The sequence below is a fragment of the Dendrobates tinctorius genome, unplaced genomic scaffold (assembly GCF_039654945.1).
Source record: "Dendrobates tinctorius isolate UK_male_01 unplaced genomic scaffold, ASM3965494v1 ptg000046l, whole genome shotgun sequence".
Classification (NCBI taxonomy): domain Eukaryota; kingdom Metazoa; phylum Chordata; class Amphibia; order Anura; family Dendrobatidae; genus Dendrobates; species Dendrobates tinctorius.
In genome coordinates, this window is record NW_027361714.1 from 28261862 (window position 1) to 28282500 (window position 20639).

Consider the following 20639-nt stretch of genomic DNA (forward strand, 5'->3'; position numbering starts at 1 on the left):
CCAGGATTGGTGCATCTAATAGATGCATCTTTTCTGGGCAGCTGCAGGCTGTTATTTTTAAACTGGGAGGGCAATATCAGCCTAAGAATACCAGCTGTCTGCTTTAACTTGGCTGGTTGTTAAAAGTTGGGGGAACTCCATGTCGTTTTTCTTTAAATTATTTCTTTAAATAATTAAAATACAGCATGAGGATCTCTATATTCTTCATAATTAGCCTTGCTAACTGACAGCTGAGAGTGGCAGCCCTCAACTGTGAGTTTTGCCTGGCTGGATAGCAAAAAAAAAAACAAAAAAACAGGGGAACCCGCGTTCTTTTTTAAGAAGTTTGAGCTGAGCTCCAAGAGTTGATCACAGCTTCCCGTGCCCGCTGCGCCGCTGTCCCTGGAGCGGAGATTCCTGGGGGAGATGGTCTTCAGCAGCGCTTCTGCTGCCTCTCCCCACACACACCCTGGAGACCCGCTGACCTTCCGGCGGTGGTGCCTCGGGTTACCACCCCAGCCGTGACAGGGAACCCCGCTGTCATCCTCCGGACTGGCTGGCCCCGGCATCCAACGACGACTGGTGAGTCCGTAGGTTCCCTATGGGGACAGGAAACCAACTGATGCGGGAGAGAGGTACCGCCTTTTTATCTGTAGGTTTCCTGTCCCCGTGGTGCGGATCCCCTCTCTCCATGGTGCCGTCATGGGAGATAGAGAAAATGCAGCGCTAGTACAACACAGCTGTTAAGAAGATTTTATTATTTATTGTGCAACATTTTATTTAAACAAACCGGCTAATGAGAAAGCAGATTCTTTATTAGGATGACTTCTATGACTAGATATCTGCTGGGCAAGGGAAAAGCCGATACATAGTAAAACAAAACATTTAAAGTAATTACCCTTTCAAGAGTGAATGTCCGGATCACATACTCCGCAAGTGGTTCCATTTCCACACAAGTCACTTTAAAATCTGCATAGACTTCCGTGTCATCGGGCCAGTACTTGTAACATTTGACCTGAAACCACATAACACAACAGACTGTGTCATACTGCTCTACATACCGACAAAGCTATTTGATTTTAAGGGATCACATTTTATGAAATATCAAAACTAGTGATGAGCGGACGTGCTGGGATACGGTGTTATCCGAGCATGCTCGGGTGCTAACCGACTGACATCAACGGGCTTGAATATGTCCGAGTCACTGCAGCTGCATGTCTCATGGCTGTTTGACGGCAGCAACACACGCAGGCGCGGGGACTCAAATATATATTTTCGAGCATGCCGTAGACACTCTGTTAGAACACCTTATCCCAGCATGTTCGATCAACACTAATCACAAGCAGTTACCAATCACTGAGTCTTTGGAGGCAAAAAAGTAAAAGAAATCCCTTTCACACAGACGAGCACTATGGAGTAACACCAGCCATTCTCCAAATTAGGAAAAACAATTTGGCGTGCCATTGGACTTTCTTTTTAGGAAGTACTGCATAAACAGCATAAAAGATTAAGGAATGTAAACTTTCCTGCAAATTTGCATACTTAAAGATTTTCGATGCAGAACAATCTGCAGTGTCTGAATACAGACTGATGAGGTCTAATATCTGTAAAAGTTGGTAGAAACGTGAAAAGCTACAAAAATGGCTGAGGCTAGACACCCAATTAAGTCACAGAGGAAAATTCTTACCCTGCCAACTTCCACTAGATTCGTGACCATTACAATGCAGGCAGACTGTTCTTGCCAAATCATCCTCCAGAAATCATACACCGTCTCATGTACTGGACCTGGAAAAAGAGGACAATAAATGTTTAGTGGAAAGAGAATTCGCAAAATCCATCAGTACAGAGTAGATTTAGTAACTGGAAGCTGTAGTCAAAGGAAAAAGCAAGCCAGGATTGGTATTTCCCCCTTGAACTTGGCCTATATTGTCGAGGAATAAGGCACTAAACTATTCTATGCAATTTACTTGGTGTGTTATTTTTAACATGGTTGTAAACCATTATGTATTACTATAAGTATTTTAAAGAAATGCAAGAGTGCAGTAGGGTCTTATCCAGGTTAAAAGTTGGATGGAAAAGGTAAAACTGCTCACCTTGTAAGGTTGTGTGAGACAATACTTGTAGAGCCTAAAGACCAGATGCAGCAGCTTCCATAGAAAATCAATAAAGGGAACTGGATTGGAAGTATTTCTATGCTCTCAGGAATTAGGACACGAGTTATAGTACAAGAAATTGCAGATTTATTGTCGACGCGTTTCAGAGTCCATCGACTCCTTCCTCAGGACACCCACACATGGTCGGTGGACTCTGAAACGCGTTGACAATAAACCTGCAATTTCATCCACTATATGTAAGTATATCATTTCAGGCCTAGGTCTTTGTACATTCTGTAGGGACAGGACTGACCAACTGTTTTTACTTTATAAAAACCAGTCCATTCACCTTGGTTATTGCCAAACCCATATGCAATCAGTACTGTTATTGTGGCCTGATTATCTGGTGGGTGGTGTGAAGGCCTCGCTGGGACATCATTGATTTGTCTGGGCACTTCTAGAACGCACTCATTTCTATTAGTGTTCAGGCCATATGTTTTGGTTTTACCATCAGTTTTTCTTATATACAACGCAAAGCTTTTCTTAGCAAACTAACATGAAGCGCAAGAAATAGAGTATTATTATAAACTAATGGACAGCAAATGGCACGCATTGGGAAGCTCTGTTGTTTGTGTCCTCGTTTGCATGTTTCGTTGAGTTTTTCACAGACGCATAGATCTGAACGTGTGACATGTCTACATTTTGTCCTTTTGGGAGTAGGGGATACTGTGCAAAAAAAAACAAAAAAAACACGGACATATAAAAAGCACCAGAGTCTAGAATAGGTACAAGTTCAAGCCATGAAAAATATGGATTGAAACATGTACACTATGAATGGGCCCTTACAAGGGGTACTTCAGGGAGATAAAATATCAGGATGGCCATACCCTTATAAACTGTAAAATTCATAGTGTTGTTTCCTATTCTCACAGTAACTGCAATTCAGTGTGATGCTGGCGTCGGTCCTCAGTGCTCCCCCTTCTGGGATTTTACATCACACATCAGGGGGCTTGACCAGCTCCTAATATCTGCTTCTATTCAGTCTGAGAGCAGGGGTGTGGTAGGGGGCATGGCCACGCGCCCAGTTCTCAAATAAATGTAAGCTTGCGAGCAGGGCCCTCTTTCCTCTTGGTATTTGTTATAATCTACTGTATGTGATTATTGTTATGCTGTAATGTCTATTGTCTGTACAAATCCCCTCTGAAATGTAAAGTGCTGCGGAATATGTCGGCGCTATAAAAATAAAATTTATTATTATTATTATAAGCAGATATTGTCAGGGGCTGGCACCAACTATCAGCAGGGAGCAGGCCAGGGAGGGGGAGCACTAAGGAGCAGCGCCAGCGTCACATTGAATTGCAGTTACCATGAAGATGCGAAACAACACAATGGATGTTGTTATCTTTATAGTTTATGACATGGCCATTATGATACATTTTTTTCTTAATCTTCCTGGAGTACACCTTTAAGGCTGTGAAATTTCTTTGCTTTTTGCGTTTCCCCACAAATTTTCTTTCTGTATAATGTGTATATTATATCTGTTTTTGTACAGCCTATTTAATAGAGTAGACGGATTATTAGACATGATTTGTTTTGGTGTACTGTACACGATGTATATTTTATTTTTAATATTTTGCAAAGGTTTCAGAATTATCAGTGAAATCTAATGCATATGGATATCTGGATGCCAAACGAATAGCTTCTTTTCTTCTTAGGAACTTGGCATCATAGAAATTTGATAAAAGCAGACAGGAAAACATCAGTCCAAATTGGGAGGGGACAGCGCAGAGGTATTTATCAAGAAGACCTCTCACCTCAGGTGAATTAGAGGCCCAAACCAGTTATCTAAATAGGTAATCCTATAGATTTACCGTAACCTCTACACTGCTTGGCAGATACTATTCACTAGATAAAAAACAATTAGAATGTCTCAGCATATGTTTCTAGAGAAAGGAACCGAATAAAACATGGAGCGGTCATAAACAGATGCCCTTACCTTGAGTTGCAATGTAATGACTCGGCCGCTGGTATCCCTGAAACAACATGCAAATATCTGTTCACTTTCTGTCATCTACTTCAGCATTTGATGTGAACAAGCAATATTATCAGGAGCACGATCAGGAAACGTTAGGAAGTGGCGACCACTACAGTCACACATTCTTACAGACAACTATATATCATGGGTAAAAAAAAAAAAACGGGAGTATATAGCTATCAAGTGTACTAATGATATTGTTAAATGTTTACTGATTGATTTTCCTTTTGTGGTGGTGGTGGTTGTGGGGGGGGTGAAAATATTCACTAAAACCGACATGAAAGGAAGCACGATCCACTTTAAAGAGGTCCTGTCAGGACAATTTTTACCAATGAGACTAGTGTTGTGGCTGTATAGGTACTAGGAGGGAATCTTGCCACCTAGTCTGAGAGCAGCATGATATTGGAGAAGAGACCCTGATTGCAGCTATGGATCACTTGCTAGTATTGATGAGTGAGGGAGCTCGTATAAGGTGTTATCAGAGGATGCTCGTCTGCTAATGGAGTATCTTCGGCGTGCTGGAATACTATGTTGAGTTGCTGTGGCTGCATGTCTCGCTGCGGTTCGACAGCCCCAACACATGCAGGGATTTCCTAACAAACAGGCAATCCCTGCATCTGTTGCGGCTGTCGAACAGTAGCGAGACATGCAGCCACAGCAACTAGAACATAGTATTCCAGCACGCTATAGAAACTCTTAACAGACGAGCGTGCTCCGATAACACCTTATATGAGCACACTCACTCATCAGTACTTACTAGGACTTAGAGCACTAGTGAACCTAGCCCAATCCCGCCACCACCACTGATGGACAGCTTTCTGTGTACACTGTGCACAAGTAGAAAACTGCCAATCAGTGGTGTGGACGAGGTTATAAAGAGATAAGCATTTAATGAACTAGTAGATCTCAAGCATGGAAAAGAGTGATTTTATGAAAACTACAGCAACAGCCCAGTAAGTGACATCATTGGAAAAAGGGTTTCTGCCCCTACATCATAATGCTTTCAGACGGAATAGAAAAAAGCTGGTGACAGATTCCCTCTAAAGTCGTATGCAAATTAGCCTCAAAGTGCATTGGTGTCATGTACTGATGCACGCAAAGTACACAGACAAGACCCCAATATATCTCCAGGCTAATTTGCAAGTGGTTTTAAAGAGAACCTGTCATTACATTGAACAAACCACAGGTAACGTGAATCAGAGAATCTGGATGCACGATTGCAGCCAAGTGGGTTTGACTCTGAAATGCTGCAGCGTTTCAGAGAAAACAGTTTGAAAATCTGGCCAGGAACCATACAAAGATGGGCTTGACTGGTCTGGCGCAGCCTCTGGCTAGCTTCTCCCAGTCCTGCTCCAGTTGATTGACAGGACTTTCTCGCACTCTCTCTGTACACACATATGGGAGATAACAGCTAGTCAATCAACTGAAGCAGAACAAGACGACACCTAAACGGGGAAGGGGGGTGTCAATTCTTATAATTCCCGGTCAGCTTTTCAAACAATGCTTTCTCTGAAATGCTGCAGCGCCGCAGAGTAAAACACACTTAACTGCAACTATACAGCCAGGCTCCGATTCATGCTGCCCATAGTTTGGGCAGCATGAATTTAGTGATAGGCACTGGATGGCTGCAATAGTGTTAAAAGTGTTGGTCTCGGACCTACACAAACATAGCCCTTGTTCCATTCCATTATAGCAAATGGACTGATAACCCCATAAGACCTACAACGGTAGTTATATATTGGTGGTCACACAGTAACAAAAACAACATTATTTTATGCAACCTGACAAAGCAGAGAACAAAAAGTCAGTGGGATGAGCGGGATGGGAGAACAAAAGAGCTATGTACACTGCAAATGCCTATTGCAGCTCTTTTCGCACAGCATTGTCAGATTTGCTGTACTCCCATCTACACCCACACTGACTGCCGCGAGATGAAAGCCGGAGGTGTTTGTAATGACACATAGCTCTGCTCAATTCTATACAGTTTATATAGAGATCACAGAGGAGAGCAGTGCTCCATGTCATTACATGTATCACAGGAGGAAGCCCGCTCTAAGTTTCTCTAGGAGTGTGCTTTTTTTTTATTCCCCAGAATTACGCCTTCTGTTTATGATAGGTCAATATCATGCAGGGGAATAAGTACACGCTCTCAGAGATGAATCTCTGGTAACACCCACTTAGCATAAATTAGAATTTCAGCTTTACAAGACAATATCTTTGGAACTGACATTATAACAATAATAATAATAAAAAAAGGTTTATTCAGCTCTGCAGTCACTATACCATTATGTGACCATAACATGCCCAAAATGGTAAAAGGTCCTCTTTTAATAAGCTTCATGTAACCTTTATTTAATGAAGTTGTATTTGTCTGAAATTGTAGGCAGTGGTGAGCACATGCCTAATAATGAGAGGCTCTCAGCTACATAAAATAAACTGCAACACCATATAGACAAGAAAAAGCAACACAGAGCTACATGCAGGAAGGAGATGTTAAAGCAGCTGCCGGACACAGAGCAGTAGCCGTACATAGCCACAAAAATGTAACCGATCAAGGGCTTTCTTTCCTAGGAAATAATGCCAAACTTACTTTTTAGGAGAAAAGTCACATACTACTCACTGACAAGTTTATCTAGAGAAGAATGGAGTATACATCTAATAAACATCATGCATAAGGGACACCAAGTCAGGCAACAGGTTTTACAACAGTTTTTATTGCTCTCATGCCATAATACATCTTATATGGTGTGCAGACCAGGAAATTTGGGATATTTGATTCCTTTTTAATTGATTTTATCTTATAGCGAGAATTGAGTATGCTAAAATGTAAAACCTCTCTCGAACTGTGGTGACCCACAAAGGGGAAAGTGCTGATCGATGCGTAACGACTAGTCCAGAACTGAAAGCCTCTCTCTAGAGCCTTTACCAAAGCTCAGGCTCACAAAGCATCTTCTCTGGCTTTTTTAAAGTAAAGGATTACATACATAAGAAAGACCATGACAATCTAACAATCTCAGCTAATAACAAATCTAAGTAATCACATTTCATTTTGTTTTAATACACAGAAAAATAAAGACCAACCATAAGAAATGGCAGCTTTATGAAATGTGATCAGTTTTCAGATGTCAGTAATATCAAATGAGGACACCATTTACAATCTACGTAAGATTGTAAATGGTGCCCTTGGTATTGTGATATCAAAACCCTAATGTTTAGGCCGTAGCCCAAGAACTAACTTTATCTTAACCGTTTGTTCTATTTTATTTCCAAAGACATAAAAAAAGAAGCAGGGTAAAAGTGTCTCAACAAAACCTCATGAATATGTTGACTCTTGTTAGGCCTCTTTCACAGTTCCGTTTTTGACCATCAGTCAAAATCCGCCAGGTTTTGAAAAAAAAGGATCCGCTATTTTTTTTGCGGATCTGTTTTTTTCCCCATAGAGTTGCATTACTGGCGGATCTTGACGGATGGCCATCCGTTGGATCCGTTTTTGTGAGGATCCGCCAAATTTTTGTCGTCCGCCGGCATGCTTGGACGGACCTTGCAACGTTTTGTTTGTTGTTGGATCCGCATTTTCCATTGCGCATGCCCAGAGAAAGGAAGTCAGGGAGAAAATTAACCCTGAAATCCTTTCTGGCGGACGAAAACAATTCTCTCTCTCTCTCCAGCGGTTCCTTTAAAATTCTTCATTCTGCGGATCCGTCACAAAACGGTTCCTGTGGCATCAGTTAGGAACGGATCCGCTTTTCCGCCTGTTTGGCGGATTTTAACTGACACAAAAAACTGAAGTGTGAAAGAGGCCTTAGAGTGTTTTGACTTAACACAAAATCTCAATGAATGGTTGTAGGTCATTTTAGTAGGTGCATAAAATAGTTGAAAAAAATGCAATATGAATCCTCATGCCATATACCCTGGGGAAAATAAGTATCTGATACACTGACGATTTTGCAAGTTTTCCCACCTACAAAGATTGGTGAGGTGTGTCATTTTTATTGTAGGTACACTTCAACAGTAAAGGCCCCTTTACATTTAGCAATGCACCAGCGATCCCGACAACAATACGACCCGGTCAGAATCGCTGATGCATCGCTAAATAGTCTCTAGTGAGCTGCCAAACAGGCAGATCTCACAGCGATGTAGCGACGCAGCAGCGGTCGTTACTTACCTTTCACACGCGGCGATCCTGACGTCCTCCCGCCCGCGTCGCTCGTTGGCGCCAGCAGGAAGCGTCCGACGAGAAATGGAGCTGCACGATCTCGCGAGATCAGCGACAGACAGCGGGGGAGCCGGTCGGAGGTAAGTATCACACATAGTGATATCGCTAGCAATATCGCTGCTGCGTCACAAAATCTGTGACGCTTTAGCAATATCGCTATGTGTAAAGGCCCCTTTAGAGACAATCTAAAAAAAATCTAGAAAATCACTTAATTAGCATTTTATTGATAGAAATAAGTATTTGATACAATAGAAAAACAGAACTGAATATTTGGTACAAAAAATGTTTTTGTTTCTTTTTTGCAATTACACAGGTCAGACGTTTCCTGTAGTTCTTAACCAAGTTTGCAAACACTGCAGCAGGGATTTTGGCCCACTCCTCCATACAGATCTGCTCCAGATATCTGTATCCATGAAGGCACAGTGTGGAACTAAAGGTAATGTTTGAGACTGTGGTCCCAGCTCTCTTCAGGTCATTGCCCAGGGCCTCCTGTGTCTTTTCTGAGCCAATTCCTGACCTTTCTCAGAATCATCCCTACCCCAACACAAGGTGAGAGCTTGCATGGAGCCCCAGACTGAGGAAAATTGGCAGTTATCTTGTGTTTCTTCCATTTTCTAACAGTTGTTTCCCTCTCACCAAGCCGCTTGCCTACTGTCCTGTTGCCCATCCCAGCCATGTGCAGGTCTACAATTTTGTCACTGGTGTCCTTAGACAGCTCTTTGGTCTTTGCCATGGTGGAGAGGTTGGAGTGTGATTGACTAAGGGAGGACAGGTGTCTTTTTTTTTTTACAGGTAACAAGTTCAAACAGGTGCAGTTAATACAGGTAATGAGTGCAGAGTAGGAGGGCTTCTTAAAGAAAAACTTTGAGAGCCAGAATTGTTGCTGGTTGGTACTTATTTCATGCAATAAAATGCAATTTAATTATTTAAAACTCATACTATGTGATTTTCTGGTTTTTATTTTTAGATTCTGTCTCTCACAGGTGAAGTGTACCTACGGTTAAAAATTTTTCATTCTTTGTATGTGGGGAAAACTTGCAAAATCAGCATTGTATCAAATCCTTATATTCAACACTGTATCCCTCCTGATAAACAATTTCAAGCCCTCCCTTCCCTAAGCAGCTCTCACCTACAAATATGTATGGCCCCGGGCGTATCGGCAGCCTGACCACTGTTTTATTTAGCAGAAAGTTTTCTTACTTTACCTCTTGTGATGTGTCCATCCAATTCCCAGCATGCACTGGGGAGTCTCAAAAAGGACGTCATCGGGAAGATGGCGCTGCAGTCACGACCCTGTAGCTTTGATGACCCCTTGAAAAAGGACGTTACCATGGAGCAACTGTGATAAAAGCAGGGTGGTCACTTGTCCTTGCATCTGATTGATTTGGGAAGTCATAAGGGGGCAGTGGTGAAAGAAACTGTAGCGAGCGAGTGCAGTGCTGCCCCCAATGATGTTTTAGGGGAGGAGTCAGTGATCGAACCTGCTGGGAAGTGACTGTAGGGCTGTTCTCCTGATGATGTCCGGTTTGAGAATCCCCAGTGAATGCTGGAACTTGAACATCACAATAAGAAAACAGATATAGGGATTAGCTATATAGGGGAGAACAGGAAGGCCTTTTCAAATGAAGCTAATTCGGAAAGTGGCTAGGTTTTAAAAACAGATATTTATTCAGGACATTTTATGTATCAGACAAACCCTTTAACCAATGTAACATCTTAAAATATAGATTAATAGTACACATAGCAAACTGCTCATGTAACTAACACTGAGAATTAATACATTTTGGATTAGGAGTAGTGATGAGCGAGCGCGCTTGAATAAGGTGTTATCCAAGCATGCTCGAGTGATAATAGAGCATCTTTGACATGCTCAAATACTATGTTTGAGTCCCCGCGGCTGTTTGACAGCCACAACACATGCAGAGATTGCCTGCTTGTTAAGGAATCCCTGCATGTGTTGCGACAGTTGAACAGCCGCAAGATATGCAGCCGCGGGGACTCGAACATAGTATTAGAGCACTCCAAAGATACTCTTATCACTCAAGCATATTCCAAAAAATGCCTTTCATAAAGTCTCCCAAGCCATATGCTAGTCAGCACAGTCTGGTCTGACGGGTGTCTGTGGTCTGTACACCTCATCTATCAGTAGAATCGCCATCCTGCTGCCTTGATTGATGTGGATGACACATCCTACGTCATCCACAGATCCCTTCGAATCTTGGACCCATAAAAGTGCACTTTGCTGTACCCTACTAAGGCCAGAGCAATGTTGTTGAAAGTACATGCATCGGCACGGAGTTCATTTCCAGTTAGAATCATAGAATCATAGTTGGAATGGACCTCCTGGGCCATCTGGTCCAACCCCCTGCTCAAAGCAGGATTTGCTAAATCATCCCAGTCAGATGTCTGTCCAGCCTCTGTTTGAAGACTTCCGTTGAAGGAGAATTCACCACTTCTCGTGGCAGCCTGTTCCACTCATTCATCACTCTAAGGGTACCGTTACACCTAGCGACTCACCAGCGATCCCGACCAGCGATATGACGCGGTCAGGATCGCTGGTGCATCGCTAGGTGGTCGCTAGTGAGCTGCCACTCGGGCAGATCTCACCAGCGACATCGCTGGGGACGGGGATCGCTACTTACCTGTCAGACGCTGCGATTCTGCGTCCTCCCGCCCGGCTCCACACGTCGCTTGTCGGCGCCACAGGAAGCCCAGCAGGAAGTGGACGACGAGGAATGGTCCAGCAGCTTCTCGCGCGATCAGCGATAACCAGCGGGGGAGCCTGTCGGAGGTAAGTATCACATGCAGCGATATCGCTAGCAATATCGCTGCAACGTCACAAAATCGGTGACTTTACAGCGATATTGCTAGCGATATCGCAGTGTGTAACGGGGGCTTAACTGTCAAAGTTTTTTCTAATATCTAATCTGTGTCTCCTCCCATTCAGTTTCATCTCATTGCTTCTAGTCTTTCCTTGAGCAAATGAGAATAAAGATGATCCTTCTACAATGTGACAGCACTTTAGATATTTGTAGACAGCTATTAAGTCTCCTCTCAGTCTTCTCTTTTGCAAACTAAACATTCCCAAATCCTGCAACCTTTCCTCATAAGACAGGGTTTGCAGACCGGTCACCATTCTGGTCGCTCTTTTCTGAACTTGCTCCAGTTTGTTGATGTCTTTTTTAAAATGTGGCGCCCAAAACTGGACACAGTATTCCAGATGAGGTCTGACCAGCGCATTACAGGACTTCCCTGCCAATGCTGCATCTGCACAGTTATATGTAGATGATGTAGAGCACATCATTCACATCAATTAAGGCAGGAGGACTGCGATTCTGCTGATAGAGGAGGTGCAGACCCCAGACCACCAATGCTTAACGAACGGTGCTAATTATCACATGGTGAGGGAGTCAAGTATTTTTGGGGATATGCACAGGGCTGTGGAGTCAGAGCCCATTTTGGCGGAGTTGGAGTCGGTGTCATGGAAATTGAGGAGTTGGAGGTTTGGCTTACTGACTACACAGCCCTGCAAATGAAGGGGGGTTGGGGGCTTACATACCGGTTGACAGTAGTAATGGATCAGTTAAAGGTGGTGGCATTAATTTATATTAAGAAAACCTGGTGACAGGTTCCATTCAAAGGGGTTGTTCAATATTTGGAAAAACAATGCCCCATGTAAAATTAAAGAGAGCAGATACTCAACTACTAATCCAATGCCAGCAATGTCGACACTGATTGCTGACATTCATGTGACCTTGATAATAATGCCATGGGAGCACTGAAACTTATGCCATGGGGGCGCTGAAACTCATCAGCTCTGCGGTGTATGATAGACATAAAACACGGGTATTACATACCTGGTAATGTGTTTTTTCATGAGACATGACGGCACCACGAGAGAGGGGATCCGCCCAGCGAGGACAGGAAACCTCCAAGATAAAAGGGGCGGCTCCTCTCTCCGCATCAGTTGTTTTACAGAGCACGAGAGGAACTCCACAGGTTAGTGTACACATAAATAATACATCCTTTACACTACTAAATTTCCAACACCAAAGGGAGTGTATAATGCTAATAACGCACCCAACTAATGACGTGATCAATAGGGAGGGAATATAAGGGTGCCGTCATGTCTCATGAAAAAACACATTACCAAGTATGTAATACCAGTGTTTTTCCATCCTACATGACGGCACCACGAGAGAGTTACAGAGATTTTATTCTCTTAGGGAGGGATCACTGCTTGTAACACTCGTCTCCCGAATGCGAGATCAGAGGTAGCAGATAGGTCTAATCTGTAATGTTTGAAAAAGGTAGATGGAGAGGACCAAGTGGCCGCCTTACAGATTTGGTTGACGGAGGCATCAGCTCTCTCCGCCCAGGACGTCGCCATGGCCCTCGTGGAGTGGGCTTTTAGGCCTTCTGGAACAGCCCTGCCTGCACTACTATACGCTAGCATGATGGCCTCTCTCACCCATCTAGCTATAGTCCGCTTAGAGGCTTTAAGGCCTTTTCTTGCTCCCTGGTATGAGACAAATAAGGCCCTCTGTTTTCTCCAAGGTTTTTTCATCTCTAAATACTGTAGGATACATCTCCTAACGTCTAGGCAGTGAAGTCTCTCCTCCTTCTGGTTACTGGGGTTAGGACAAAAGGATGGTAAGACTAACTCCTGAGCCCTGTGGAATTTCGACACTACCTTAGGGAGGTATGCTGGGTCTAATTTTAACACAACGCTACTGTCCATGACCTGAGTGTATGGCGGGTCTGCTGAGAGTGCGTGTAAGTCTCCGACCCTACGGGCTGATGTGAGTGCCACTAATAAGGCTGTCTTTAAAGTTAACACTTCATCTGATGCTGCGTTTAGCGGTTCAAATGGACTTTCTACCAGAGATGATAGGACTAAATTTAGATCCCAGGGAGGAGGCCTAGGAGACGGGACAGAGTCCGCTCTAGTACAGGCACGGGATAAACCTGGTCACCCATCTATTGTTTGCCAGGTCATAGTTGAATAAGGCTGCCAGGGCTGAAACGTGAACTTTGATGGTGCTAACAGCTAACCCCAACTCTAAACCCTTCCATAAATTTTCGTAGTCACTGGTTTTCTGCTACTGAGTAAGGTGGAGACTAACCCTGCAGAAAAACCTTTCTTCTCTAACAGTGAACTTTCAAATTCCATTTTCCATTCCCATTTTACTGCTGGTATGCAGGAAGTTAGGGAATCCAACACTGACATGGCCCTTCTCAGAGTCATTTTTGTTTTTTTTTAATGTTGCCATGATTAGATTTTTGATCTTCTCTACTCTCTCCTCTGGGAGGCGACACTCCTGTACCACCGAGTCCACTGTTAAGCCTAAAAAATTCTGGATCATTGCCGGGACCAGTTTGGATTTCTTGAGGTTCAGTTGCCAACCCAGGGTCTGTAGTGTCTCCATCACTATTTTGACTTGTTCCTGACAGTGAGAGAAATTTCTTCCCACTAGCAAGAAGTCGTCCAGATATGGTATCACCAGAGTGTCTTTTTCCCTGAGATGCGCTGTGACCTCTGCAATTAATTTTGTGAAGACTTGGGGGGTTATCGCTACACCAAAGGGCAGGGCCCTGTATTGAAAGTGACCTTATCTGGACCGCCACTCTGAGATATTTGCGGTCTTGTTGTCGGATCGGGACATGAAAGTAAACATCCTTGAGATCCAGGACTGCCATGTAGCACTGAGGATATTGGAGCTTCACTGCTGACCTTATCGTTTCCACCTTGAATGATGGAACAATCAGATATTTGTTGAGGCCTTTCAAATTTATGATCGTCCTCCAGGAATTGTCTGGCTTTTTTTTTATAAGAAATATGGGGGAGTAAAACCCTTCCTTCTCTTTTTCCGGAATTTCTTCCAGGACATGTTTTTCTAGGAGTGATAATACTTCTCCTTCCAGACATTCTTGTTTTTCTTGAGATGAGTGTACTGGAGTCTGCATGTATCTTTGTGGCAGCCAGTGGTGGAATCTTAATTCCAGACCCGACCCTACTATTTGTCGGATCCAGGTACTGGATGAGATCCTCTCCCAGGCTGGGAGGAAGTGAGAGAGCCTTCCTCCCACTTGAGAAGGACCGTCACTGGGAGGGTTTTTGGGCGTCTTTGGAGGGCTTGCCGAAATAGAAGCCTCTCCCACCTCTGGCTCGCTTGTCAAAATTGTTTCTGTCTCGATCCCTGTACTGATGTCTTCTGAATTTTTGGCCCTTCTGAAAGGAGCGCCAAAAGGCCTGAAATGGCTGTTTTGGGAAATTCTTCTTTTTGTCGCCGGCTTTCTCCAACACGTCATCCAATGCCGGTCCAAACAGGAAATTTCCCTCACATGGCAGAGAGCAGAGTTTCATCTTTGCCTGAGTGTCCCCCGGCCAGCATTTGAGCCATACTGCCCGGCGTCCTACATTGTTAACGCCGCTGACTTTGCTGCTAGTCTGGCTGAATCTGCTGAAGCTTCAGCGAGAAAGACTGCCGCTGCTCTAATGGCCGGCAATGCTTCCAGAATAGATTCCATGGAGACTCCTTGCTCCAGCTGGTCTTCCAGGTTGTCCACCCATATATTTAGGGACCTAGCCACACAAGTGGCCACGATGGCGGACCTTAGGGCCCCAGCCGAGGCCTCCCAGGCTGTTTTAAGACAATTGTCTGTTTCGGTCCAGAGGTTCTTTTAGAGAACCTAAATCCTCAAAGGGTAGGGAGGATTTCCTGGCGACTTTTGATATCGCTACATCTATTTTTGGAGCTCTATCCCAGGACGAAGATGCCTCTTCCTCAAAGGGGTACCTCCTTTTTAGGGAATTGATTATCTGGGACTTCTCTGGTTTTTCCCATTCCCGTTTTATGAGTACTTCCAGTTGCACATATAGGCTAAGTGCACACGTACCGGAACTCTCGCGGAAATTACCGCGAGAATTCCGGAATTCCAGTCCGCGGGAAAATCGCATTTTAAATTCCCGCGATTTTCCCGCGGAAAAACTAGCATTTTGCAAGCGTAATTAGCTTGCAGAATACTAGCGTTTTCCAAGCGATCTGTAGCATCGCTTGGAGAACTGATTGACAGGTTGGACACACTCGTCAAACATAGTGTTTGACAAGTGTGACCAACTTTTTACTACTGAGGCCGCCTATGCGGCATCAATAGTAAAAGATAGAATGTAAAAAAAAAAAAAAAATATTGTTATTCTTACCCTCCGACGTCCCGCGCAGCCGTTCCCAGTAATCCTTTGCGAAAATGCCCGCGATGACGTCAGTTCTCGCGGGATCGCGACGTCTCGCGGTAATTCGCGATGACGTCGCGCGAATGACCAAGAGACTTCGCGATCCCGCGAGAACGGACGCCATCGCGGGCATTTTCGCAAAGGACTACTGGGAACGAGAGCGTGAAGAGAAGCAGGAAGACTGCGCGGGACGTCGGAGGGTAAGAATAACAATAATTTTTATTTTTAAATTCTATTTTTTACAGGGATATGGTATTCAAAGCCCGGAGGACAGTCTCCTCTCCTCCGGACCGTGGGTACCATCCGCAAATGTTCTGCTTACTTTCCGCATGGTGTGCACAGCCACATGCGGAAAGTAAGCGGAACAATGCATTCCTATGGGTGCGGGATCGCCGCGATTCCGCAAATTAATGAGCATGCTGCGGTTTTTACCGCGAAGCGATTCCGCCGCGGTAAAAACCGCAGCATTAGCACAGCATTGCGAAATCCCATAGGAATGCATGGGATGCTTATTTTTCGCGTTTTCGCGGCAAAATCGCGCGGTTAAAACCGCTGCGGAAACGCGAAAAAAACGCCACGTGTGAACTCAGCCTAATAGGGAAGGCTCTACGTTTTTATTTCCGTAGTCCACTAAACATGAGTTCCTGAGCTGTCTTTTTTGCTCGCTCATCTACCAGTCCCATGGTAGACCGGATTGCTTTTATAAGCTTGTCTGTAGCTTCTACTGGGAATGCGTCTTCCTTGTCAGAGCTACTATCTGAATAGCGAGTTTTATCTGAGTCCTCCTCTGACCCTGTAGAGTCCTCCTGAGAGACCAGTGAGGAGCTGGATCTCTCTCTAGTTCTATCCGTATCCGCTGATTGTAATGCCCTTACTGATTTGCAAACCTCTGTTTGAATTAGGGTTTTCAGACTGTCAGAGAATGAGGGTGTCTCTTCCGCTACTGTCTTGTTAATACAATCCGGGCACAACCTTTTACTCCAGGGTGCTCCTAAGGGACTATTGCATAAAGGACATTATTTTTAGTTTTTTCCCTACTCTTCTTAGGGACCTCCTATACTCCACCCCGCCAATGTATGTAAAAGAGGGGAGAGAGGAGACAAGAGAGAGAGAAAGAGAACAGACATTAGAGTGCTGGACTTTCTCGAAGCTCACTCACCACTCGGACGCTTCACAGAACGGGTACCGGATCTGGAGGCTGACTGGTCTTCTTATTGTCTCCCAAAGAGACTAGGGACCCCTCCTTTTTGCGGCGATGATCCGCCCGTGCGCTGCCCGAGCGGCTCCCACTGCTGCTGCGCGACCGCCTCTCCTGCACCTCCTTTTGCGGCTGCAGGTGTTCTGGTGAAAGGCTTTCCATTGCCTAGCTGCTGCTGCCGTATTCTAACCTAGTAATGGTTCAGTGACGCCCGCCAGTACTACTGCAGAGTTTAAATATCAGTGTGTTCTTTTTTTTTGTAATTAGGCACCTAGTTGATCCCACCTGCCGGCCGCATGCTCATGCGCGCTATCATACCTCTGATAATTAGTGTGCGCTCCTTATGCTTGCTTGAAGATCGTGCATGCACCCTGCTGTAACTAGTGCGCGCATACTGCTATGTGGCCGTTACCGTGCTCTGTCTGTGAGCGCTCTCTGCCCTGCTGCTATCTCCCGGGCACCGCCTGCTCCACTTCCGGGTCGCACCTCATCTACTTCTGGTGCGCACTCCCGGCCTCTCCATGAGTTCCCCGGGAGTCCCCGCTGCTGCGGGTCTTAGTACCAGCGCGTGCCTCGCCTGCTGCTGCCCCCGGAGTGCCCTCTCAGCTCCGAACGCTGCGCGTACTGGTTTTTCCCTTCCGGTGCCTCGGCCTGTTCCTGGCGTTTCAGCGCCATGACCCGCACCGCTGCCCCCTCCATACCTGTCTTCCGGATCTGAACATTGCCTGGAGGGAGCCGTTATGCCACTGGCCACCACTGAGTTCTGCAGGTATTTCCCTTAGTCAGATTTTTTTTGTTTTTTTGATGGCCCGGCGTCCTGGACTCAACAGGGAGGGTACACCCATGTGGCCTCCAAGGAGTATTAATTCTGCCCGGGCACAGATGTGCATCACGAGCTGCATGGCCACTGTGTGTCAACAAGGAGGGGCACAAAATGTGGCCTCCGAGGACTATCATGGGCATGTCGGCATCAGGGAGGGTACACGAACCGTGGTCTCCGAGGCATCAGTACTTCACCCGGGCATCCGCCTCACGGGCTGTGGCCATGCACTCGCTCATGGGGGACATAGGAATATATGGCCCCCCGAGGAGACTTACGGTACCTGGTGACGGGTGTAGCAGAGCAGTGCCTGCCACTAATCACCCGACCCAGGCATCCTCTTCTTTCTTCAAGAGTCTTCAAGAGGTCTTCATCTTGAGGGTTCCCCATCGAGGACAGGAAACCAACTGATGCGGAGAGAGGAGCCGCCCCTTTTATCTTGAAGGTTTCCTGTCCTCGCTGGGCGGATCCCCTCTCTCGTGGTGCCGTCATGTAGGATGGAAAAAATGTCATACGAATGTCAGCAGTCACAGCGGCGACATTGCTGGTGCTGGTATAGTGGGAGTTCGCGCAGACACAAAAATTACACTGAAGCGTGAAAACTGTGCATTCATATAGTTAAAGTAATGATGTGCATAACACCAGAGAGATTTTGCTTTAATTAATGGGCTAATCCATTAAACTTAAATAAGCCAATATCTGTCTACTCATGTAAAACTTAGAGAAGGGTTGTAAAGTCCTAAATTATAGTGAACACCAACATCTGGAGAACTGTTGTGCAATACATAAGCGTGCCCAGCTGGCATGCCATTATGGGCACTTTCAGATGCCCTAGTAACAGTTCTGCTTGTATTATGATGGCAACATCAGACGTTCCACAGCTCAACAGGAATGGTGATAGAAGGCCAGTGAAAGCTTTCTGCTGGTTCTGAATAAAGACATGAGATCCAGGGGTTGGATCTATATGGACACAAAAAGGGTGCCAGTATCATGGCCACCTGAAAGGCCATAGGGGGGCATAAATACCCTTAATATAAATATAATATAAATCAAAAGTCTTTTCACAGGCAAAATTGCAAAACCTACAACACGCAATACAACTGGAAACTAAACATTTGATACAAAAAGTACACTACAATATAACGAAAAGCATGAAGCAGCCAAATACTCAAAACATAAAAAAATAAAAAATGAGCATGGAAAGTTACTGGGGGAAATAGAACGCACTTCAGGGACCTTACAAAATAAATTGGACTATTTTGCCAGGTTACAAAAATTTTGCTACATAATAGTAAAATTAATAAAAAAAACAACTGAATAAAAAAAATGAGACAAACTATACAAAGTTATTCAGGTGGAGCATGCACAAATGCTGGGTAATAAGCATTAGTCGGAATCAGAAAGTAACTGGGGACAATGTCTATAAGTATTTACTGTAGGGGTCTGTTATTCACATATAGTGGTACTTACATCCCTGTACAGCCAAATCTACAGCCCAAACCAAAGTCAGGTGTGAAAGAAAGCACAACAGTGTCAGTGAGTACTAGGACTTCAAACAAGGAAAGTGTACAGTTTCTCTTCTTTTTAAACACTTGCAATCAATTTCATAAGCAATGACATGCGGAAAAGAAACACTCACAAACAAAAGCCAAAAGCTCAAAGCATGCAGAATCGGGGAGAGATGGTGTGCTCACTTACATCAATATAATTGGCATTTATGTAGTCAGAAGATGGGTCGTCCTCCACTGGTTGTAGGATGACTCTTGAGTGATCATCTAGTAAAAAGAAAATAGATCATATAATTTTTTTTCCAAAGGAAAAGAAAGTCAACATTATTTAAAAGTGACAACGCTTCTATAATATTACATTTCCCCTACAATATTTAGCCAATTAGAATTAACATCAAATGGTACTTATCATAAAGTGTAAAGTCACATTTAATGCGCTTTTCAGAATGAATAGAGTAACAATTCTTTTTTTTTTTTTTTCACCCACGTCTGAGGATGGTTATGATGAGAACAAGCACAATGTCACCTTTAGACTCAGCACAAAACTTCTAAGTTAATCCAAATACTTTATGACCTATTGTGAGGGACGAGGGAGACTCCATTTTGGATTTATTAATTCCAGCCCAATATATTGTCCAGAGATCTCCCTTCCACAGCAGAGATTTAGCCCCCACACTTGGGATAAGGTACACAATTCCCAAAAGAGCAGAACTTTACCATTTGGCCAGAGAATTAGAGGCCACGTGTTAGGGTCCCGTTACACATAGCGACGCTCCAGCGATCCCTACAATGATACGACCTGATAAGGATTGCTGGTGCGTTGCTACGTGGTGGCTAGTAAGCTGTCAAACAGGCAAATCTACACAACGACGCAGCAACGATACGGCGATCCGTATAATGACCTCGGCGGTCGTTGGGACCTTGTCACACAGCAGCTATTCTGACGACTCAGACCTCGATAGGCGTGCTTCAGCGTTGCCTCTTCCACACCCCTCTGCTCCAATTGGTGGCCACTACTGTGCTATCACTATGACCATAGACGCTGTATCGAGGAAGCAACACTTAGCGAACGCAGTTGCGTCTCCAATCAGACTCAGACACGGACGCTGAAGGAAAACCGTATAATACGATCCACAGCACTCAGGAACATAGGATGGAAGCGCCACTACTTTGTCTTCTTTTACGATGAGGTCGCCCAATCAGAGAATGATAGCGCAGTAGTGGCCACCAATCGGAGCTGAGGGGGCATTGAAAAGAAAAAGCAAAATCACGCCTGCCTCCCTGAGTCACCAACGAGGTCGCTCGTCGTCGTTATGGAGTCAAACACAGCGATGCATGCTGGCCAGCAGGACACCAACGATCAAAAAATGGCCTAGGATATTAGAGCACGATCAGCGATATCTAAGCGGGGGGGTGGTCGCCTCTATGTGTCACACGTAGTGAGATCGCTGGTGAGGTCGCTGTTGCATCACAAAACCTGTGACGTTTCAGCTATCTCGCTAACGAAGTACCATTTAATGAAGGCAAGGAGAAGCAGAGCTGAAACCCCCTGCTGT

At 44.7% G+C, this 20639-nt stretch overlaps 1 protein-coding gene across 13 annotated transcripts in view; it reads right to left on the reverse strand.

Moving 5' to 3' along the window:
* PTPRK (protein tyrosine phosphatase receptor type K) overlaps window positions 1–20639 on the reverse strand; it is a 445942-nt gene that overhangs the window by 29626 nt on the left and 395677 nt on the right. For 7 of the 13 annotated variants that reach the window (XM_073575792.1, XM_073575782.1, XM_073575786.1 and 4 more), the window contains 5 exons: window positions 19274–19350; window positions 19046–19063; window positions 4069–4105; window positions 1667–1764; window positions 878–994 (listed from right to left, as the gene is read on the reverse strand). In XM_073575792.1, coding sequence (XP_073431893.1) covers window positions 878–994; window positions 1667–1764; window positions 4069–4105; window positions 19046–19063; window positions 19274–19350 — 347 coding nt within the window. The remainder of the gene's footprint in view (window positions 1–877; window positions 995–1666; window positions 1765–4068; window positions 4106–19045; window positions 19064–19273; window positions 19351–20639) is intronic. The other 6 variants (XM_073575787.1, XM_073575784.1, XM_073575791.1 and 3 more) reach the window with 1 other exon arrangement.